The sequence below is a fragment of the Oenanthe melanoleuca genome, chromosome 7 (assembly GCF_029582105.1).
Source record: "Oenanthe melanoleuca isolate GR-GAL-2019-014 chromosome 7, OMel1.0, whole genome shotgun sequence".
In the NCBI taxonomy this organism is placed as follows: domain Eukaryota; kingdom Metazoa; phylum Chordata; class Aves; order Passeriformes; family Muscicapidae; genus Oenanthe; species Oenanthe melanoleuca.
In genome coordinates, this window is record NC_079341.1 from 16,799,407 (window position 1) to 16,823,722 (window position 24,316).

At 41.0% G+C, this 24,316-nt stretch overlaps 1 protein-coding gene across 2 annotated transcripts in view; it reads left to right on the plus strand.

Moving 5' to 3' along the window:
- The first annotated feature begins 1,855 nt into the window (after positions 1 to 1,855).
- SP3 (Sp3 transcription factor) overlaps positions 1,856 to 24,316 on the plus strand; it is a 33,993-nt gene continuing 11,532 nt past the window's right edge. The window contains exons 1-5 of one of the 2 annotated variants that reach the window (XM_056496230.1): positions 1,856 to 2,151; positions 2,486 to 2,610; positions 2,784 to 2,900; positions 13,067 to 13,157; positions 13,263 to 14,432. In XM_056496230.1, the coding sequence (XP_056352205.1) occupies positions 2,145 to 2,151; positions 2,486 to 2,610; positions 2,784 to 2,900; positions 13,067 to 13,157; positions 13,263 to 14,432 (1,510 nt within the window). In that variant the 5' untranslated portion in view covers positions 1,856 to 2,144. Of the gene's footprint in view, positions 2,152 to 2,485; positions 2,611 to 2,783; positions 2,901 to 13,066; positions 14,433 to 24,316 lie in introns of both variants that reach the window. The other variant, XM_056496229.1, reaches the window with a different exon arrangement.

Consider the following 24,316-nt stretch of genomic DNA (forward strand, 5'->3'; position numbering starts at 1 on the left):
TAGCTACAAATTATTTCTGACACTGTTTAAAAGTAGTTACAGCTTTTGCTTATTAAAATAAAAAATACAAATTGCAAAAAACCCTTCCTTCTTTATGTCTGTCTTATCTACCTTGCCAACAATTGATTCTGAAGTAGAATTACAAGAAATTATGTAAGCAAATACAGCTATTTATTAAACAGAAGGGTTGGGCTAGTCTTTTTTTTAACTACCTTGGAAAAAGTTAATTGTGACAAAAAGACTGGGGATTAATTTATAACTTAATAGTAAGTCACCTGAAGGTACTCTCAACATTCCAGCAAAAGTAAATTGGTTAGAACTAAGACTAAACATTACACAGTAAGAACAATATTCCACTGACAGTGAAATACTGCTATCTTTGTCATAACTTCCTAATATTAAATTCACATTTTCTGAGCACGTTTTTTCCTGTTCTGTAATAGTTTCTAAGTTAAGCTTGGGCAGTTACTGCAAGGTCATAGCACTGGGACTGATTAAAAAGCACTGTTTATTCCCTGCTCAGAGAGGCTGTGAAAATCCTGACTGTACTTCTGGATTTCTTAGTTACTAACTTTGCCATGAGTTATCTAAGGAGCCTGGGACTCCACACACTCAGCCCAAGTGTGGACATATGTGCCCGCTGTACCTCCTAGCTAACCTCAGCTCTAATTACATTAAAGATTGTAGCAGAAAAGTAGGTTTGAGGTTTCTTGGCCTCATTCAGGCTCCTTGGAACACCACACTAAGGGTAACCACAAAAAAGTAATTTTCTGGGAGAATTTGCAAGCTAGAGGTCAGAATCGGTGCCACACTGTCCTATGACCCTGCACATGCACTCAGGCGTGACGGAAGGCTAAGCCCAAAGCGTTCCCCTTTACAGGAACCCGTCACAAGCTAAGTGGTGTTACAGAGAAACAGGCCCCACTAATAATCATTCCTGTATCATCATATACTTATGTAACGTTTTAAACATATTTCCTGCCTTAGTTTAACAACCCCAAAGCTCCCAGTTTCCTCTGCGTTGCGTAACACGAGACACAGACCAGCAACTGACGTTGAGGGGAATCTTATTAATTCTCCTTAACGTGATGCAAATAAAGCCTGCTGTCACAAATGCTCGATGGGGGCCAAGGCTCGGGTGCCCAGCTAGGGCAGGCAGCCCCGCTAAGATCTAACTCTGGACGGGTTTTGTTCTGCCTCAGACACAGCGGAGGTTTCGGGCTCGGGTCAGGCCGGTGCGAGCCGCCACAGCGTTTAAGCAAGGGCGGCGCGGCCGCGCTGAGGCGGCGCGGAGCCGGTGCCCGGTCCCGCAGGGGCGGCCGGCGGCGGCCTCGGGCAGCGCCAGCCTCGGGCAGCGCCCGCCGGGCGGGCCGGCTCCCCCGGGACGGCGGCCGACATCTTAGCGCCGCAGGGACAAAGCGCCGCGGCGCTGTCACTCGGCCGGGCGCTGCTCGGCCGCCGCCAGCCGTGAGTGACAGCCCCTGCGGGGAGACTTCGAAAGATCGCAGCCCTGGCCCGGCGCCCCCCGGGCACAACAGCGGCGGGGGCGCGGGGGGGCGGCGGAGGGACAGCGCCGCCGCCGCGCAGCTGCGTCTGTGCGCCGAGCCCGGCGGGCGGGCGCGCCCCGCGGTGCCAGGGCAGCGCGGCTGCGGGGCCGTCTCCCGGGCCGGCGCGGGCCGCGGGCTGCCGGCGGGTCCCGCTCATTGTTCCCCGCACTGGCCCTGGCAAACAGGAAGCCGCCCCGGCATGGGGCGCCCCCCCCGCCCCCGGCGGGTGACTGGCAGCCCGGGCGGCCCGTGCGCGCGGCGGCGGCGGCGCGGCGCAGCCAATGAAAGCGCGCGCGCGCGGGCGTGGGCGGGAGTTCCGGGCTGGCAGGCGGGCGGGCGGGCGGCGGTGTCGGCCGGGCCCCCTCTCCCGCGGTAAGCCCCACCTTTCGGCTTTCCCGCACCGTCAATCAAAATAGGAAAAAAAACCCGGAGTAGGCTCGGGCCGCCGCCGCCGCTTCAGCCCGCCGTGAGCACAATAAGCATGTCCCCGGCGGCAGCCGCCTAGCCCCAGCCAGCAGGGCCTGTGTGCGAGCCAGCCAGCCTGCCTGCCTGCCTCCCGCCCAGCCAGCCAGCCAGCCGGCCGCTCGCACTCACACCATGACCGGTACGTACGCACCGACCGAGCCGCCCCGGGGGCTCCCCGCTCCTGCTCCGGCCCTGCGCGTCCCCGCTCCGGCCCCCGAGCGTCCGTGTGCGAGCGAGGCGAGAGCGGCACTGAGAGCAGCAGCAGGAGGAGCAGGGGGAGGAGGGAGAAGAGGGGCAGGGGCAGCAGCACGGGGAGGAGGAGGAGGAGGAGGAGGAGGGCTCCGTGCGGGAGGGCGGGGGGAGCGCTGGGGTTAGGGGGGGGGAGAGGGAGGGAGGAAGGGAGGGAGGGAGAGGGAGGGGGGTGATCGCTCCCGTCAGTGACTCTCCCCTCCCCCTCCCCGCTGTGCCCGCAGCTCCCGAGAAGCCCGTGAAACAAGAGGAAATGGCTGCCTTAGACGTGGACAGCAGCAGCCACAGCGAGTATCTCCAGCACGGCAACGGCGCCGCCTCGGCCTCCGCCGGGGCGGCCGCCCCCCAGGTGAGCGCAGGCCCGGCTGGGCCCCTTCCCCCCTCCCCCGAGTGACACGTTGTGAGCGGGTGCGGAGCCGGTGCCGCCGCCGCTTCCTGTGTGCGCGTCTGCGAGGAGCCCGGCCGCTGTCCCGCACTAACCGCCACCCCCCTTCTCTCCCTGAACCCGCCCATTGTGGGTAGGACGCGCAGCCGTCACCGCTCGCTCTGCTGGCGGCCACCTGCAGCAAGATCGGCCCGCCGTCGCCGGAGGAGGATGAGGCCGCCGCCGCCGCCGCTGCCTCTCACTCTGCCGGAGCGGTGAGTGCCCGCCCCGCCGCTCTCGCACGGCCTGCCGGGGGGAGAGACAGCACAGCCAGCCCGCCCGCCCGGGGGGAGGGACGGGACACACGGCACTGCCCGCCCGGGGGGAGGGACGATAGCAGGGCCGACCTGCCAGGAGAGGGGTCCCCGGGCTCCCCTGCCTCTCCAGGAGGAGCCGGGCTCCCGGGAGGAGGAGGGAGCCAAGCTCCCCCCCTCCCCCGCCATTGGGAGCGGCGCCTTCATTTACTTTCAAAAACGGGGGGAGGCGGGAAGCCTCCCTCCCCCGGCCCTGGCACCGGAACGGCTCGCTCGGAACCCGGAGAGGCTGGGAGGCATCTCACCTCCACCTGAGCGCGCCCCCGGTAGCCTCGGCAGGCTGTCAGCCCGGAGCCGCGCAGCCAGGCAGCAACACAAAATGAAGGCTGGCTGTGGGGAAGGATGTAGTGAAGTAAAATGGCTGTTTAGAAGCGAACGCGGTGGTGGAAAGCTGCTTCCTGTATCGCGCTGTTTTTCTGGGGAGAGTTATCATGCGGTTCCTCGCAGCGTTTTCTGTCCTTATCTCTTATGCGCCGTCGCCTCTGAAAGGAGCCTCGATGACCTCGGGACCTTGTGTGATGAGATGGATCTTGCACGCTAGAAACGTATTCTTGCTGAAGCTAGTTTAACAATCCACATAACAAAAGCCTAATGAAAACTCATGTTCCTTAATTGGTCTAGCTGAATCTCGTGTTGACATATGCTCATAAAATTCAAAGAGATTATGCATTTCTAAATAACTGATACCTAAAAATGTTGGTATCTTAAAAGAGAGTTCTAAAATATCTTCTAAAATGACATTATGTAATTTTTTGGCCTTAGCCCTTGGAAAATTGCACATATTACCTCTAATTTTTTTTACAAAAATATCTTCAGAATTACCTAAGAAAAAATGCTTTCTTTTCCTTTTAAAGCAAGTCTTGTTTTTTAAACTTGCTGTACCACAGCCTTGTATGGTGTTAGGATTTTGTGAATAGGAAGAAAAACTGCAAAGCATTGTTCTGATGGATGAAGTGGCTTTGGCAAGCTTTTAACAAATAGCAAGTGTTAGTGATAGAAGTTTCTAAATACTTGCTAAACTTTAAAATAGTTTTCATCTGTACATTACAGCTTACTTTACATAAAGGGAAGCTGGAACAAAATAGCTGTCTGAGGTCATACAGCAGGTTGAAGACTAATGACAAAGCTCTAAAATATATTAAGATTCTGACCCCTTTAAAGCATCCTTTCTGCCAAACCTATTTATTTGATCAAGCAGTGTGTTCTTAAAAATCTTTCTAGATGTTGTAAAGTGCCTAATACCTCTAAGATTTGTTTCATTATACTGGATGCATACAGTGCTGAAGAGCATAAACATAAATGATGTTTAAATGATTACTTGCTTTCCTATATCCATCTTTAAGGTTGTTCTTGTTGTACAGCTGGAATTGTGCATCTTGGAGGTGGATTGATTGATTAGGATGAGCTGTGGGTCAGTTCAAAATGGGCAAAGCAGTTTTGATGTGGTACATCTTTACTTCTAATTAATTAATATGTTGTTGTTTTAATGTGTAAGCAGCTTTTCAGGGGAAAGCAAATGCAATTCAAGAGAAGCCAAAATCTTAGTTAAAAACTAAGTGAATATAAGCTCACTCACTACTTTCCATACATGCAGATAGGCCCTTCCTACATATCTTCTGTGAGTTAGGTTATAGAATTCTGATAATTTTTACACTCCTACAACATAACTCTTGAATGATTCAGAATATTTTGGGTGGAAACTAAATATAAATTGAAGGAGATACCTTACAGTAGCTGAACTAGACACTGGAATTAAGATGACCTTAATAAAGAGAGGGGAGGGACTAAGGGCCCTAAAACACATTCCTTGTGAAATACAGAAGAACAAAAGAGATTTAGTGCAATACAGATTCTTCTTTTTTTCTGATCCTTTGTGTTTATCGTATTGGAGGGTGAAATAAGGAGGAAGAAGCTGAAAAGGCTTAAATTGTAGATATCTCATAAGTCATTTAATGGAAAATGGTATCTATATGCACAGACAGACATAATTGTCTTCCTGTAGTTTGTGATACTCATCCCTTTCCCAGGAGTATAGCTCAATCAGAGACCTGTGCATGGGTGATGGTGCCTAATGTAGCAGTGGGAGGGCAGCTCTTTCCTGTTATAGTCTATACCTGGACTGCAGTTCTGACTGCTGAACATCTGGTAGAACTCTTAATCCACACAAGTGGGTAGTAGAAGTCAAACTAGGTGTTTCCTCCTAGAAGTGCTTGAAGAGCTCAGGTGTAAAGGGATAGCGATGCTGTTGTTTCGGGGTTGTTCTGTTACTGTTTTACTGACATTTGCTTGGTAGAAACTGGCAGGGCTGGAGCCAGCATGCTGGGCCAGCATACTGCTTTCCTGGCTGAAATGATACACTGCAGCTGCTCCCCAAGAGACCAGCAGTATGATTTAAAAGCAACAGCAGAACTCCCATAGGAACGCAGGGAATATTGCATGGCTGGGATCTGGGGAGGAGCTGGAGCAAATGTGATTGTGTTTGTAACGATCTAGTTGGCCCTGCTTTGAGCCCAGGGGTTGGACCAAGTGACCTTCAGAGGTCCTTTCCAGCTGAAATTATCTGTGATTCTGTATTGGTATCCAGGCCTACTGTTAGAATGGACAATTCTGTTACACCACTGAAAGGATTAGTGAGGAAGTAAAAAGACTGATGAAAATGGCAGCTTCTTGTAAGAAAAAGAAAATGAAGAAGGCAATTGGCAGAACTAAGCTCAACCTCTTCTCCTTTTCATTGTTTCAATGACCTGGCAGGCTGTCTTTAGACAGCAAGGTTTTCAGCTTGGCCCATGATTGTGGTTGGACCTGTATTTCATTTTGGCTGAGAGGCACTAGCAGGCATTGCTACTGATCTTGTCTTTGTGCATTGATGAAGATTGCAGTCTTTCAGCTTTGACACTGTGATTTACTCTGCCTAATGATCAACCAGCATCAGTATGTTGTCTAATGGTGTTTGATATTAACATAAATGGCCTTAGGTTTGTGGCTTGCTTACCTGAGAATTTTTCTTTGGTTGCCATACTGCTACATCCATGGTTCAAACACTTCCCATGGGAACTTTGCCTTGAATATTGCTGCTTGCTGGTTTGTGTGAGAGCCTCATTGGGATGGTGTGTGCTACTGCCTGACCTAGAGGGATGGCTCATATTTTGGCCTCTCAGGTTGTCTTTCTCTTGGGAGTTTAAAACCTGAGAAGTTTTAGTTTGGGTCTTGCTTTTTCACTTATTTGTCTTTGACTAATAATTCTACTTCAAACTTTCATATTTAAGATTCTTTTTCATTTAGTTATAAATACTCTAGTTTCATTCCAGTTTAAGCATCTGCAAAGATTTTAGCATTAGGTGAAAGTGAGAAGCAAAGCAGAAGATGGTAAAGCTGAGCATAAGGGAGGAAACAGAAGAGCAGACAGATTTAGGTCAAACAGAGCCTAGATGGTCAGCTGTATGGTTGTAGCATGATCAGATGATCGTTTAAGAAGCTACAAAGCTGAGATGATAACCAGTTGTTTATGTTCTCTTACTTCATTGTAATGCAAAGCTAAAGGTTGTCTTGGAACTCTGATGCTCCCAAGGGCCGTTCTTATGGTTGGGACTGGATGGGCAAGGATACTGCAACACTGATGGGAGGTTGCCTGGGAGGTCTGGAAGGAGAGTGAATTGGGAAGAGTGGCAGGCTGGCTGAGGAATGGGGTGGCTCTGACAGCCACCAAAGAATGGGAGCTGTTAGAGGCAACTGCCCAGCTGAGGTGTGTGGCTGCACCTTGTGTGAAGTGGGCTGCACTGACCTGCTACTCTTTAGAAAAATGTGAAGAATTATTTATATGCTTTGTGTTGCTGGTTACCAACAAGATGTGGAAAACATTTGGACAGGTTAATAATTAGCATATGTGGGGAAGATGAGTATAATTTCTCTGTTGTAGGCAAAGCATTTCTATGTATCTTTTACAAGTAAAGGTCGGAGTGCTTTAAGACTCTTTGGCATATCTTGAGTTGTAGAATTGGGTATCAGTGCTTCTCAGAACATAATGAAAGTCTGGAATTCTGGTTGGTTTATGCCTCAGAAGATTAACCATTTGAGGTGCACCTAGTTTAAACTCAGTTTAGGGGGAAATAGGAATAGCACTGACAAGATGGAGAAAGAGGAAGGCATTTTAAATTTCCTGTTTTCCACTAAGCAAAAATATGCATGAGTGCCATGTGTCAGAATTAACCATACTACTTGGTTTTCTGGCCTGTATGATCATTTTGAGGAAGTTCAGAATTATTCTGGCACCCATTTTTGCTTTTGTGGGTGATAAGATAGCTTCCTGATGCTAGCTTTCTGGATGTGAACAGATGCACCAGAATATATTCAGCCACTATAGAAATGTCTGCCTGGAATTGTCTTGCTTCTCTCTGTTCTCTACTTTTGCAAAACAAAGAAGTTTAACTAGAATGCAGTGGCTAACAGTATATTTTTCTTGCTGCTGTCCTGAAGCTCACCTTTTAAAATGTTCTTTGTTTTTTATATTCCAATTATGCCTTTCTAATGCTGGATCAGAAACAAATGTTGAAGTTCTTTTAGAAGAAGGTGCTTTAGGGATATTCTTAAAAAGAATTGTTTTATTTCTCCTAATAATTTTGGAGAAAGTAAGAAAATGTATGGTCTAAAACATTTCCATATTTAAAAACAGCATAGACAAAAAAATTCTCTAATATTAAACATTAGTAAGGAGTCTAAGATTTTATAGAAAGTTGAGGCTGGTAAGGATGTCTGGAGAATGTCTGGTCTGCCCCTCCTTGCTCAAAGTAGATGGAGTCAGTGAGAGGAAATTGTTCAGAGCTGTGTCCCGTGGGTTTGAATACCTTCAAGGATAGAAACCCTACCATCTCTCTGGGCAGCGTGTTCCAGTGTTTGATAACCCTTATGAAATAAAAAAAGAAGATTTTTCTTCTGTTATGGAGGACAGAGTCAAAAGCCTGACTAATGCAGTGATAAATACTATGCTTGCCTATCTCCATCTACCAAGCTAGTCTTCTCATGATAGGGCATTGTGAGGTTAGTTATTTCAGCGTTATTTCCCCTTCCTAAGTCTAAGCCGACTACTTCTGAACACTACATTTTTTCCCCCTCAAGGTTATTTGAAGGTTAATTTTTTCAAGGTTCTTTTTAAGGTTATTTGCTCCATTGCCTTCCCAAAGATCAAGTTGGGGCTGACTGATCCCAGGTCCTCTTTCTTGTTCTCTTGATGACTTGGTAGACCCTTCAGCACCCGAGTTGAAAGCAGGAAGAAAACAAACCATTTCACAGAATGCTGTGAAACTACATGCAGTTTGGCATGTAGTTATACTGAGATTCATATACATACATAGATTTAATAATTAATTAACAGAAGAAGTTACCTGTGATCTAGCTAAAAATGTCTCCTTGTTGCCATGTCTCATTTCTTAGTGCTTCAGCTTCCTTGTTTCTACTAAGATCAGGGATATTTTATTGTCTCAATTTGGACAAGTTCTGAACTTCTGCTGATGGATAACAAACTGTTGAACCTTTGGCTCCAGTTGTCTATGTTAAGCAAAAAGATGTAGATACTCTTTAATTGAGACACAGTTAGATATAATTCACCAGATTTGAGTCTCTTTTAAAGTAAGATTTGAAACAGCCTCAGATAATTTTTTTTTCCTGAAATGCTCTTTGTTTTTCCAAACATTTTATTTGGTAAAAAGTGTTTCTCTAAATTGAGTGGCTTCATTGGCAGAGGGCTCAAACATGCATCAGAATTAATTTGCCTTAACAAACAGCTTTGTGTCAGCTGAACCACGGTGACTGATCTTGAACATGTTTTTAACCTATGGCAAATACAAGATAGAATGTGTTAGCTCATACTTTAATGAAAGAGTTGAAGCAAGTGCATTTTATCTTGTATTTGTAATGACCTAAGAATGCACAGATAGTTTACTGTAGCTTGCTAAACACATGGTATTATTAAACCCATGCATTAGAACCCTAACTCTTTCATAAAACAACAATTTGGATGAGGCAGTGTCCAATCTTCTTCATTAGGTATGTGATTTTTTGAATGTTTAGGAGCTCGTGACTCATTATCTCTCCACCTCTGGTTGTTTGGCTGGTGCTTTTGCTCCAGGATTAAATGGGTCAAAAGTGACTTTCTGAAAAGTGCAGTAAAATGCACAGATAAATGTTTGGTAGTCTTTAGTACTAGAAAACTGATGGCTAATGACATGTGCCCATGGCTTGACATGTTGAGATGTAGGTGTCTACGACAGATACCAGTTCTTACAGAGGTGTTTCTCTGCTTTTGTCCTCTCCATTTTACTTTGGTGAAGCATATTTTGTTTTTTATAAAGTCCTATCATTCAGTGGTTTCACTTCTGAAAGGTATTTTGTCTTCTGTCTTTCTCTTATCTCTTTCCACATTTGACTTATTGTTGCTGTAATTTTATCTAAATATATTGAACAAGACAGTTACTGGATTTTTATTTATCATGGCTCATGATTCTTCAGGGATGAGACTTTTCTCTCAGAGACATCTCTTTATTTTACCCACTGGCCTGTTAAAGAATCAAAAGACAGGCTGAACAGTTGTTGTTGCTTTCACTCTTTGTTGGTACTTGACCTTTCTTCAGGTGGACATGTCATTTGATTTTAATTCATCCTATGCCTTGTGTCAGCTACTCTCTTTGCTCTGTTCCTGTTTCTTTTTCTTGTTTCCTGATGCTGCTTCCAGTGAATTCCACTTTGCTTCCTGTTCTCTCCTCCTTGGCTGAGTAGTGCCAAACTTTCCTCAGATCTTTGTCCCTTCCTCTTGAAACAGAGCCTTTGGATTGAAACAATCCAGCCTTCTCTTAAAGGAACAGCTGCCAAATAACTGCTGCCTGAGTATCAGTTGATAAGGAAACTGTTACTTTATCTCTAGCCTCTAAGTAATTTTCATGGATGGCTGAGACAGCAAACAAACCAGTGTATTTTGAATGTAAAGCTCAGTGACTGGGCTGCAGATGCTGCTGCTCATATACCAGTGGCAGAACTTTTGACTTACTACAAAAGTACTTAATTGCCTGAGGGCATAAAGAAAGGTTATTACTCTTTAGTTAGTAGGAAAAGAAGTCAAAGAAATGTCTTGTCTCAAGAGACTTTGTGAAAGAGCATAACAGTCAATCTTGTTATGACAGGCTAATGAAGACCATTTGAGATTAGAGATCATCCTCAAATACTCTTTACCATACTTTTTTTTCATGCTTTAGTGCTAGTAATTTTAGCTACCAGATAGCTTCTTGAAAACCTCACCCTCTTTTTGCTCCTCCCTGCACATGATTCAGCTGGTGGTGTCTGATATAGCCAGCTGTAAGGGCAGTATGAATTACAGGCATTTTGTGTTTTATGTGTAGCATAGCTTCATATCCTTATGCATGGCTGCCCTGAACTCCATGGACTGACAAGTGCATCTACTAAAAGAGTGGCTCTGTTCTGCTAAAATCATTACAGAGCAGGATTTGAGGGAACATTTCACTAGATCATGGAAATGTGAGATGTGTGCCCAACATGCAAATGCCAATATGGAAATCAACACTTGTTTTGGGAGAAGAATAAAGTAGGTCATTTCCATATCACGAAGGAGACAGGTTCCCTTTGAAGTATTTCTGTGGAGGATATTACATATGAGTAGACACAGACATGTTACTGTATATTAGATTGGTCCAGTTTAACCTGAGATTTCAACATTTGCTTGTACATAGTTTTCAGTCAGTGAGAAGTTCCATCAGACTTGTAATGGTTTATATTACTTTTCCTTTTTCTTTTGTTCCAACAGCTATCAGCTCCTGATACATTTATTTTATAATGACACACTTTAAACATATAACAGTCATATTTTTGCTTTTGGTATTTTCTGGTTGATGTTTATGTATAACATCTATGGGTCTTTTGATATTTTATGAAACCTTCAGTTAATAGGTATTTATATGCTTGTGAATTGAGTCATGAACTTTCTTAGCAGTGTTTCAGCAACTGGTGAACTGTGTAAACAATATTAAAATCAAGTGTATAGAGCTAATGTGGTAGCAGAAGAAAATAGAACTTATTGCCTTCTTCTAGGTAAGATATGTGATATGGAATATTACGTGTTTTTTCTATTAGTATCATAAGTTATGACCTTGAAGACTAAAAAATTTAAGTATGTTTTTTGAATTAAAGGTTGATCAGTATAAGAGGAAAAAAAAATAATAGAAGATAATTAATTTTCTCCTTTTTCTGTTTCTTTTCCTTGAAATATTAAGGCCATAAAATTAGTTTTGTTCTGGTGACACTGAATCTATTTATTAATACACTACCTGAAAAATTATGAATGATGCTTACGAACCACAGAATATTTTGACCTGGAAAGGAACCCCAAGGATCACTGAGTCCAACTCTTAATAAGAGTCAGTGGTCCGTGAGGGCTGAAGAAGGCTAGCATTCTTTTGTGTTTTGCACAATAATTATTTTTACAGTTCTTGAGAAGACCATGATATGTGTTGCCTTATTGAAAATGAAGCTTGGTAAGCACAGTAAAACTTCTTCTAATAAGTGTTCAGACTTATATACAGTAGTTTTCCTTTATGTGTAAACATTGTGGTGTTATGGGCTGGAATAGGATTAGAATGTGGAACTAGCAGTCCCATCTAATGCTGTGGACTAAATTCACTCAGGTGCATACTGCAGGATTCTTTCAGACTGGCTAGGTCTCAGTGCTGTGTTAGGAAAGAATTAGATGTGTGCTGTATTTTGCATGTCCTGGTTTTGTTCTAAAGGAAGTTAGAATGCAGCATCAGAAAAAAGCAGTGATAGGTTCTGGTAACTTCTGTACCAGGAGTGATCACAGGATGAGAGCAGAAAGACAAACCAGAGCTTTTCTTTCTGTGTCCTCTGGACTCTGGCAGAGAGACTAGGTTTGTTTCACAGAGCTGAACTAGTTGTAAGACAAGTTAGTTACGTGTTGCTAGTATTAAGTTATTCCATTGGTTTACTGTAGTAGCGTAAAACAGATAAGGAGAAACTTTACTTCATATTTTTTGGATTGATGGTTACTTACAATACCAAGCTGGTTGACTATGCAAATCTGTGCTAAGCATTGCAGGATGTTAAATCTAATTCTTGAAATACTCTGTTCTTGAAAGGCTTGCTTTGGTAAAAAAAGGTAAGTGCAATTTACCTTTTCTTTACTGAATAAAAAACAAATGCATTGTAGGTTCTTTAAGCATCTGGCATCTACTCTGAGACACTGGACTTTCCTATTGTTCCAACTTAAATGAAGATAGATTTTTTTTTTTTTTTTTTTTTTTTTTTTTTTTTTTTTTTTTTTTTTTGTTGTTTGTTTGTTTCCCCTCCTAACTGGTGCATATGACTAATCAAACATGATTTCTGCGTGGAAGTTCTTAGTCTATAGAAGTCTTCCTTAGCAAAACTAACTCTACAAGCTTATAAATACTAGAGATTTGTGTTATGTGTAACAAACTGAGGTTGTCCTACCTTTCCAGCTGTGGTGTCATCACTTGTTAATCTTCTCTGTTACTGCTGGGTATCACAACATGCCCAAATAAAACAGAGTTGAAAGGCAGTGGAGCTCCAGGAGATACAAGCAACACTGGCTTCACAGTGATTCCTCCATTTCTGTGCAATAGATGCCTAGCTGGGCAAAGAGTGTTTGAGTCCCAGGGTAGGTTGGTGATGAAACTCCAGCAGCTCCTGCCAGCTCCCTCCTCCCCACAACCAGGGGTTTGGATTACCCAGCAGGCCGGCCACCAGAATAACCCTGCTGTTGGTCACCTGACATAGCCATGACATAGGAGCTGCACTTGATGTGTTTGGGCACAGCGTGCAGCTCATGAGCCACAGGCTGGCTACCCTGACTTAGGTATTAGATAGCTTATAAAATCTGTGTTTCGTTGCTCTGATCCAATTGCTGATATGAGCTGTACTGCATGTTTTCCAGTAGTGTATCAATATCTAGTGTTGAATTGCATGACTGGTCTAACACATAGTCTGTATGACATTTGTTTTAATTTTTTGTTTTCTTTTTTCTTTTTATCCAGACAGGGGATTTGGCTTCTGTGCAATTAGCCGGAGCGCCAAACAGATGGGAGGTCTTGTCTGCAGCTCCTACCACTATAAAGGATGAAGCTGGTAATATAGTACAGATTCCAGGTGCTGCCACAGTAACTTCAAGTGGGCAGTATGTCCTTCCTATTCAGAGTTTGCAAAATCAACAAATCTTTTCTGTTGCACCAGGATCAGATTCGTCGAATGGTACAGTGTCTAACGTACAGTACCAGGTAATACCCCAGATCCAGACGGCGGATGGTCAGCAGGTTCAACTTGGCTTTGCAGCCTCTTCTGATAATAGCGGTATCAATCAAGAAACTGGTCAAATTCAGATCATTCCTGGCTCGAATCAAACCATCATTGCCTCTGGAACATCTTCAACTAATATTCAGAATATCTTATCTGGTCAGTCTGGTCAAGTCCAGGTTCAGGGAGTTGCCATTGGTGGTTCGTCTTACCCTGGCCAAGCACAAGTGGTTGCTAACGTCCCTCTTGGACTGCCAGGAAATATTACTTTTGTACCCATTAATAGTGTTGATCTAGATTCTCTGGGACTTGGCAGTGGTTCTCAAACCATGACAGCAGGCATTAATGCAGATGGGCACTTGATAAATACTGGACAGGCCATGGATAGTTCAGATACTTCTGAAAGGACTGGTGAGCAAGTTTCTCCTGAAATTACAGAAACTGCCACTGATAATGACTTATTTGTGCCAACGTCATCTTCATCACAATTGCCCGTTACCATAGACAGTTCAAGTATATTGGAACAAAATGCAAATGACTTGACCACAACTAGTGGTCAAGTTCATGGTTCTGATCTTCAGGGAAATTACATCCAGACGTCAGTCTCTGATGACACACAGGCTCAGAATATTCAGGTCTCCACAGCACAGCCAATTGTACAACACATACAGCTACAAGAGTCGCAGCAGCCAACCAGTCAAGCCCAGATTGTACAAGGTATTGCGCAACAGACAATCCATGGTGTTCAAGCAAGTCAAAGTATATCTCAACAGGCTCTTCAAAATCTTCAACTGCAGCTGAATCCTGGAACTTTCTTAATTCAGGCACAAACAGTGACCCCTTCTGGGCAGATAACCTGGCAGACATTTCAAGTGCAAGGAGTTCAAAACTTGCAGAACTTGCAAATTCAGAATGCACCTGGTCAACAAATAACTCTGACCCCTGTGCAGACTCTCACCCTTGGTCAAGTTGCAGCCGGTGGTGCGTTGACATCAACTCCAGTTAGTCTAAGCACTGCTCAATTGCCAAATCTACAGACAGTCACAGTAAACTCCATAGATTCTGCTGGTATTCAGCTGCATCAAGGAGAAAATGCTGGAAGTCCTGCAGGTATTTATTTTACTCTTTTTACAAAAGGTTGTTTTTTATTACTTCATGTTGTTGGTTTAAATGGTGATAATCAGAACATCGTCTTGCTGTTGAAACCTAAAAAACACAGTGGATTAAACATGGTGATGATAGATTTGATTTGAAACTGCTGTTCCATTAGAAACTGTAATTGTAGAACATAGTCCTACCTCACTCCTTTTAATATGAGCTCATGTAACTCTCAAGTAGTCATATTAGTTAACAGCACTTCAGTGTTTGTGCTTAAACATCTTACTCTGGAGAAGATCTGTATACTAAATTGAAAAAGGAGAAATCTGGCTATCAGCTGCCACTCTTCTAAGGCATCAGTGTCATTAACATACCCATTCTACCTAGTCCTGAATAGATGAAGTTTCTATAGAAAATCCAAATATTTCTGTTTGTGCAATTTTTTTTCCCCCTTAAAATTTTCAGACTCCCTGAGTGCTGTTATTTGTCTGCTCTTTTGTTAAGTTAATTTCTTACTGATTTACTTTCAGTGTTACTATGATTTAGGAAAATCATGTAAGCAGCAGTGAAACAAGCATGCAAATATCAAAATGGAGGCTGTGCTTAAGATTATGTGTGAATTTTCAGTACTGCTTGCTTACATTATGTTTTAAAGTACAATTATTAATTATAAGTATCACAGTGTTTTATCTCGGCAGAGAAAAAATACTATTTTCTTAAAATAGGTGTTTCTTAATGTGAGAAAAAATAAACATGCCTGTTTCTTTTTGGTAAATTTGATACAGTGAATTCCAAATTTCAGAGCATAACTACCTAAACAAAAAGAATAAGAGATTATTGTGATTCAGGAGATTTTGCTATATCAGAAGCCATTTAAACACATTATTGAGTTGTGTCTCAGGCTAGTTATGAGGGGCAGAATGAGCAGTAGAGGTCATTTGGGAGGGAACTGTTGCACAAAGTAGCTTGGGAACCACTGTTTTACTATAATCATGTGGTCCAGCCCTCTGGCTCATCAAGATACTGGACCATAAATATTTAAGTAAAATATGCATGGTTTGAATTGTATGTCTGTTTAAGCTTGTGAGAAGAATACAGTAAGTGAAACATGCCTGGAAGACCTGCTGGGTTTTGTTTCAGAAGGTTGCTGATTATAATACCTATATAGTTACTGATACTGCTGTATTCTATGTCAAGAAGCTTGCTTTCCCATTTGAAATCTAAAATTTGATTGCAAAATAATATGCTGGGACGTTTTTTAGTTAATTTTGTTTTGGGATTGACTTCTGTATTATGAACTTACCCTCAAGTAAAGTTATTCAGATCTAGATAAGCCTACTCTTCATTGGCTTGTAGGCAATAGCACCAAAGGGATGTGCTTTGCTCACAGCATTTGCTCTTCTGTCTGATCTGGATTCTCACATTTTTTGTTTACTGTGACCAGAAAGTCTTAGTTTGTCCCCATCACACATTGTTACCTATGAGGGTGCAGACATCAGTAACAAAGAGCATTTATTCTGCATGTTAATACAACTAAACTCAGATGTCCGAATCTAAGTCTCTGAAAAAGAGCCCTTTACTAGTTGTTATTAGCTCTCTGGCTAATACAAGGAGGATTATTTCTGAGATTTATATTTGGTATAGGATCATGTAATGGTATTGCTTGTGGAGTGATGTAGCAGAAACTTGAGAAAGAAGGATAGAAAGGAAAAGCAGAAAGAAAGCAAAAAGCCCAAACCAGCTAGGCACATGAGAAAGAAGTTGAGTGATCTGTGCTGTGTATCATTTTATCTATTGATCATTCTCGAGACTGTTTCAATGGTGGTTTATAATAAAATGCAAGGGAGTTCCATTCTTCTGTAAGGAATTTCACATGGGAAGGCAAGAGGCAAATTGGGATATATGAAATGTGATTAAATAGGCAGAAGTATTAGATGAATAGCAGAAACTATCTCCTGAAGTGCATAGCTATAAACACTTGGTTATATTAAAGACAAGATGGAGATTTATAGTGACATTTTTCCTACATGTCTAGGAATAATAAAAGGATTGGAAGGTATTAAAACTGCGATTCCCTAAATTTGGGAAGAATGTAATTGGTCTTTCCTTTATGTTAGAAGAAACTCACTTTTCCACAGTAATGATTAGTGTGACACTGCTTCTGACAGAATCAGACTGAATTACCTTGACTGACTTTCAGTTGCATCTGGTATTTTGTCTCAGAGAATCTTTCTTTTGTTATTTATAACCTCTCACAACCTTCCTTCAAGTTGGAGAATAAATATGCAGTTAGAAGCAGATTATGAAATCATGGGGGTTTTTTCAGTCAAAAGTATATTGTTGTTTTGCAACAAAAGGAAAGGAAAAATAGTTTAATTTTAAACTGAAAGAAGAAGGTAAGTGAAAGAGACAGCAGAGAAGTTAAAGGGTGTGAAGCTACTTGATTCCTTTTTTTTTTCCACTGCCAATGAGCTTTGACACAAATTAAGATGGGTTTCCCTGTATTTTTTCCCCCAAGCTGGATAATGCACTCCTTTCATACAAAGTAGAGTCAGGCTGTATTTTCTGTTTTCATTTAAGAAAATTTGTCTACCTGAGGCAAAAATAAAAAGAACATATTCCTAGTTTTGTGTCAGATGGCAGGTAATTATCTGAAGTCCAAATAATGTACTTTGTTCCGTTAGCAACGTAGCTGCAAAAACAGGTTTTAGATTTTCATCGTTACAGCCCATTGTGTGAGAGGTGTGTTCTTCCAAGGCTCACTCTCCAGCTAGGCAGCAGAGGACATCTTTGCTGTGCTTGAGAGTGTGTGAGAGGAAAAAATGTCTTTACTTAGGTCCTACATTTTGTTTACATAATAGAAAGCTACTGAAACCCTAATACAAAACTAATAGCTTTGTCCAGTAGATGTACTCTTTTTTTTTTTGAAAGATGTCCAGTAATTTTGCTTCTACCAAAATGTCCATTCTACCAGGCATACATATGCATAGACCTACATTGCAGTGAATTTGTTCTGAAAAGTCTTGTCCAAGTTGTTTTGTCTTAGGATGTTTATTAGAGCTCATATTCCTCATAGTGCTTAGTTTTTTGGTGACCAAGGGAAGAATATTGGTTAGTCACAGCTGAAACTCTTCAGCATTGCTTTTCTAGCAAAAAGCTGTATCAAATAGTACCTCTATATTAAGCACTGGCAAGAGAGATACCTTTCTCACCTGTGTTTTGGCTTCAGTCTTCTGGTCTTGAGAGGAAATTAAATCTGAGAAAGCTCTCTAGTAGTGTACTTCATTGTGTATAACAAAAGGAGCTATTACATGCACAGTTCACATTACTCTTTAGTGACTTGCCTGGCCAAGAAAGGTGGAGTTTTTTATTAGTGTGTTTATATAGATTTCTTCTTCAAATATTTCATATAACATAGTGTTTATTTTGGAGAACTATCAGGAACTGAAATGTACCAACTTGGCCTTCATGTTTCTGATCCTGTAAGTTTTGTAAGCTTGGAAGAATTTTTAAGTTACTGGATTTTCCTCCTGCCCCCAAGCCATTGTCTAGCTGAAGGAAGTTTAATGATGTTAATCAAATTGTAATTGTAATAGAGTCCCAGCTAATTCATTAGTGTACTGAATCAGTTTGGGATTGATTATTTCCTGGGAAAAAAAATGGCAATTTCACCAGGTCTTATATAGGTAGCATAACTTTTTATAGAATACTAGTTTTTTTTTTTATATACTTCCTTTGACCGTTGCAGTAGCACCTGGAGACACTAGCAAGTGAGCTGAAATAAAGTAGCATTGGCTTGAGAATGGACTTTGCTGCTTATCAACTCAGACACCCTCAGCTGGAAGTTTCATTTATTTAAATAGAAAAACCCCCCTGCCCTACAAACAGTTTTCCAGGATGGTCTGCAGCTGGAATCAGGTCAAAGGGATTCCTTTCAAGAGTTGACTGAAGTGTCACTCCAAAACTGGGGTCTTCATTTCTACGTCTTTCTTCCCAGCTCCTCTTCTGCAGGAGTGTGCACAGCTGCTTAAGGACTCACTCATCTGCCTGCTGCCACTGACCTTAGTCAGGCCTGTTGCTGAGTTACACCAGTTGATAGTGAGTGGGAGTGGCTGGCTGTTTGTGGTGGCAACTTCATTCCATTCCTGCTGGAATCTGACAGCTTTGTCATACTGGAGTAATTTACCTACTCTAAATTTGACCAAAAAATGGTCTGACAATTTTCAAGGTAAATAGTTGCCCAAGTGACAATTTATCTTTCATCTACTGGTATCTTGTGAGGCTTTGGTCTAATATCTGTTTCCTAAAACAGTTTAAATGCTGAAACAAACAAAATTAAGTTTACTTGCTGGGACAGTTGTTTCAATGTTTTAGTGCTTCAGATGAAGTAGTGCAGAATGCGACTTAAAGCATAGCTTCCTTCTGGCATCTAGAACTTTTAAAAAAGTTTTGGCTGGTTTTCAGTGCTGCAGAACTTAGTTTTCTTCTCTTTAAGTTTTAGTTTTTAACCTTATTAATTTTAATTTCAATTATGCAGTTTTTCCTCCTAAGGCGTTATTTATAACAAGACTTAGAGACAAGGCCATGGTATCATTATGAAACAGAATCTGATTTAAAAAATAAAAAAGTCTTATTAAATGCATGAAGTAAACTGAAGCAATGATGTTAAGTAAGTATTTTCATCTGGCAGCATCTGTCTACAGCTATCCAATTTTCACTTGAGGCATTTAGTTTGCATGTTATAAAATCAAAACTGTTAAAAACAATTCTCGCCACTGTTTTTTAATATGAAAATTAAATTGGAAACTGACAAATTTTAGTTAGGGCAGGAATTAGAGCTATTTATGTACCAATCTTGTGTAAATAGTTTGCTGTCAGCATGCTTAAATTACATTCCTCATTTTACCATCATTTTCAAAGGAAATTAATAAATTGTGGAAGAATTAGATTGATCATGCTTGTATGTGTTTCACAGTCCTACTTGTAATAGCACAATAGTAAATTATCTCACTTAAAGTTTGCAGAACTTCAGTTAGTGTGGTTTATTTTTTAGTGCGATATCTATTGTTGTGGAATAGAGTGATGTCTTTTTCTTCAAATTCTTGAAAATAATGAGTTGTCACATCCTTCCTCTGCATCAGTACTTTGTGGGCTTTTCTGCTCTTTGTTCAAAACAGCTCATTAATGAAACTTCTTTCAGCTGGTGGTGGTGAGATGAAGTTTGTTGTGTGTGTGTTACTCCTAAGTAAATATATGTTGTGTATGCTTGGTGTCCGGGGATGCAGTATAGATTCTAGAGTTAAGGAGGTTAGCTTGAGTTACCTTAGTCTCAGATATCCTCAGGATGTTCACAAAAGAATCTATTACCCAGTTTCAGGTACAAATTCCTTTTGCATTTTTCATATGCTCTTTTTACAAGATACTCCTGACACAAAATGAAAACTCTTATGCACCTGTGGGGATGTATGACAAGTATCCATGGAGTGAAAGAGGGAAGTGATTTTATTTCCAGTACTGCTACAACGTAAGAAAGCGGCTGGAAACTTGTCTTCTGTCTTTTTGCAGTCTCAGCACTTTAGGGCCATTGTTTCAGGTTCTGTGCAGTTTTCTTTCCTTTTGTACCTCCTGGCAGGATCACATACTTTGGTTCTGATCGCTGAGATCAGAACCAAACTTGTCAGTGCATCTGGCTCATAGAAAGTACCTGAAGTTTCTACCAAGCACAATGAGAGTCTTTTTATAATGCCAGGAGCACTTGCCAGGACGTAGTTGTGATTGCCCTCTTGAAGATCAGGCTGGGTTATAGGTGGGCTGTTTTTTACTGCTGGAGAAGACTCATATTTTTTCAAAAGGCAGTAATTTCAAGAGCAAAAGGAGATAAAAATGCACATTGTCAATGACATCGTCATAATTTATCAGAGAAATGATAGTTCTCAACCTGCATCTAAAATTCAAGCCAGTATTTAATTCATGTATTCCAAGTATGTTTTGTACTTCATTTAATCAAAGTGTTTTCCTGTATCCTAGTAAGACACTTGCTGTGCAGAACTCTCAAGTATATTATATCAACGATGTCATCACTGATTTAAATAAAAAAATTAGTTTTTAATCTAATTGTTCACATAATCACATTTTGAGTGTACTAATTCTGCCCCTACTTCTTTGAGTCTTTGTTTACACTTTTTCAGTATTATCACAGTACTAGCTTTTCTCTAACCTGCTGGAGCATTCACATGGCCAAAGGCTCACAGCATTAAAACTGCAGAGAGCTCTTCAGTCTTCTCTTTAAAAGTATCAAATGAAAATTATCCTAATATGTTGATTTATTAAGTGTTTACTTTGGTAGCTGTTTTTACATTTTCCTGACTTAATGTCAGTGGGAAGCTTTTCATTGTCATCTAGTAATAGGACAATTATATGGCTTTTACCTAAATACAGGAGCAGAAACACTTACTGAGCAGTTCTGTCTTCCTGAATTACTGCTGGCAATTCTGTTGTTTGACCCTAGTAGCAGTCTGATATTCTTCTATGTAAAAGTGCCTAGCCCTGCTGGTCAGAGGCTCTGTGTCCTCTTGCTTTCCTTGCATACCTCGGGAGTTTGTGGCTTCTTGAGTGTTAAGTATCATCGACTCTCCTTCCCCCAGTTTAGTTAGACCCTCTTAGATTTTCTACTGTGAGAAGAACAGCAAGAATAAGTGCATGCTGGAGAGGCCTTACTGTCTTTAAGAATCCAGAATCTCGAATCTGCAGACAGTACATCTCAAGGGAGTACAGTTACTGTGGAGCAAGTTCCTTGGTGCCTAGTGTGTTCTTTATGGTAGCACTGGCTAAAATACTTTCATGATTTAAATACTTAGTATTTGCTTTAGAATAATACATAGGATCACTTGGAGATACACTATGTTTGCATTTCTTGCAAGGAAACAAATCAGAAACCTAAAATCTGATTTAGAGCTATTGAATCTAGATGAGTCTTTCTTCTGAGTTGAGGTTTACCAGGATTTCAAGATGATGCTTTGCAGTGTACCTTATGTAGCCTTATTAATTTATTGTGTAATAAAAATGTCTAAATTCATACTTAAGATTTGGGGGCAAATCAGAGTAAAAATCATTAATTCTGTTGAGTTTCCTGTCTGAAAGACTTGAACAGCTGGTCAACTTAATAGAGGGAGTTTAATTTAGATAGTTCAGTTTAGATGGGAAAGAACAAGAACAGTGTCTTAAGAAATTTAAATGTCTTTATTAAAAACTTCCTCTTATCTAGAGATTAAGGCAAGATGAGTCAAGATTCCAAGGGAATGTGGGTTGAACTGTAGGGAAAACAGAGGACAACAGAAGATAGAAAGGAAGTAGGAATTAACATCGCTTTTCTTGGGAAAGGTAAGAAGGGAAGCCTCTATTTGGAAAATAAATAATGAGAAATAATTGAAATGTGATTCTGTGAGGAAATAGGTGGGAAGGTATGTGTAGTGCTCCTGCAAATCTGTTTTCAGTTTCAAAAACCATATTTCTGCTTCTCAGATCAGGAACTTGTAAAGCTTGGCTGAGTAAAAGGGCAAGGTGGCATTCAGCATCTTGGCAAAGCAGCCAAACTAGAAGCTCATGTTTTGGAGACTGTTATGATGTAATACTGAGTGTGCCTTTGTGACATTTTGCATCTATTAAAAAAATCTGCATCCTCTTCCCTTCTCAATTTACCCCTGCTTCTGGGGCTCTTGGGCAAACTAATAACTTTTTCTATAGATGAAGAAAGTGTTCTTAAGTCCTGGTGAAGCATAATTGATGCATTCATCAGATACATGGAGAAGTAGGTAAATGATTTGGGTATATCCGTGGACAACAGTATTTGTCTCCACACTAGATTGTAGCTGACATACTCAAGAGTAGTTTAAACTGCATTTCCATCTGCATTGTTTCATCTTGTCAATTTAGTTACTCTTCTCTGAAACACTTTAAACAAATCTCTTACTTACTGCTCTTATTTGCCAAAACCACTCAATCTTGTTCCATATTGTAGTCAGCTCTGGGCTTTTTATGACTGTAAAATGCTACCTTTGGAACAAAACTATTCACCAAGATCCCAATTTCCATCTTGGAAAAGCTGAATCTAAACCAAATCTAGCCCACTAGACAGGAAGCAGAACTTGAACACAATATATGTTATTCAGGATCTGTTGGCAGTTTGAAACAATGTCTTTGTTTAAAATTCCCCTTCATACTTACCTAGAACTAAGTCTTGAACTTTAAAAGTAAGGGCAGATAGAAATTTGAAAACATGGAAATAAAAGAGTAGTGAAGAAATTTTTTAATTTAGCCTGTGTTTAATTGGTAGAAGAAAAAAGTTGCCTCAAATTTGCTAGTGTTTGCATCAGCTTGTCAGGACTTCAGGGATTATATAAATTCTTTTAGGCTTTTTTTTTTTTGCAGACTTTATGTAAATGCTCTCAGTTGAGGATGAATTAGAATGGAGCACATCTAGAAGAACACTAGGGAGAAATGTAGTCTCTGATATCCATATGAATTTTCATGATCTCATATTCCATTGACACAATCTGTAGCTCTTATCCATGGTTTTCTCTTTCAGTGTCTTCATGAGTGGCACCCCTTCTCCTTCCAAAAGACACTGGTGGAATTTTAACCTTATCTCTTGAAATAATGTAAAAACCTACTTGGGAGGGCAACAGACTCATTGGTTCTGAGGACCTCAGTTAAGGCAATCACATTCACTGAGGGTGTTGATGCAATCTGCTCTCTACTATCCTGCATCCTGGAGAGGCTATATAAACACTTTATCTATTGATATTTTAATTGTGTTTTGTTTAAAGTACAGTCTGCATAAATAAGTATTAAAAAGTCCTGTAAACTGCCAGTTTATGTTGTACTTTTCTGTGTGCCGGGACTAGAAGATATTGCTTTAGTTATTCATGAGAAGGACTAGCTACCCTTTCTGCCTTACCAAGATAACCAGAAAGCACAACACTAAATTAAAAACACAGTACTACTTTGTTGTCTTTTCAGTTTTGCCTTTTTTAGAATAATTCTATATAATAATTAAATGCACATTGTTGTCTTCTCTAGTATTCTCAACTGTTAGAAATGTCTTGTCTGTCCTGTTTTTTTTTTCCTCAGATAAATTTCGCAGTTATGCATCTATCATTATAAAACTATTATAAGTCTCTGTGCTGCTGCATTAATGGTGGTGGTTGGGAGAAACTGGGAATAGAGTGATACTAATGAAAAAGTGGAAGGAACTCATGACAGAAGTTTAAGTGGAACAGACATTGCCTAGAAGCTATCATGGATACTGGCATGCAGTAACAGACTTTTTGGACATACTTCTAGTCTTATGTGTATCTCTATTTTTAGAGTGTGACTTTGGGAGGTCAGTGTAATAGGAGGAATCATATGGAATGTTTGACTTCAGTAGTGGAGTTGGGTCTTGGTATCACAGATCCATTCCCTAATTTGTTCCATTCATCTTTGTATATCTCTTTTGGAGTATATGTATGCAGTCTTAACTGGATTCAGCTATTGACTTTGCAGGCACACTATATGCCACTGTCTAATGTTAGTGAGATCACACTGAAAGTGTGTTATTTTATTAACAGTACTTTAATTCTTATTTTAAATAAAACCAGATTTTATACAGTATACATTTTGTGCTACATTTGATTGGTAGAAGAATTTTGAGTATAGTGTGTAGCACTTAGTCCTAAAGAACTGGTTGGAGACTTGCATTGGCCTGTGCTGGCAGCCTTGCTGCCTTGCTGTATTTCAGTTCCTACTATGTGCCCTTTTGTGCAAGAGTGAATCAGGCTTTTGCTTTTTTCTAAAGTTGCTCTAAGTGAATGTATTAGTAGTATGTATAGTTTTAGTAGTTATTTGAAAGATAATTC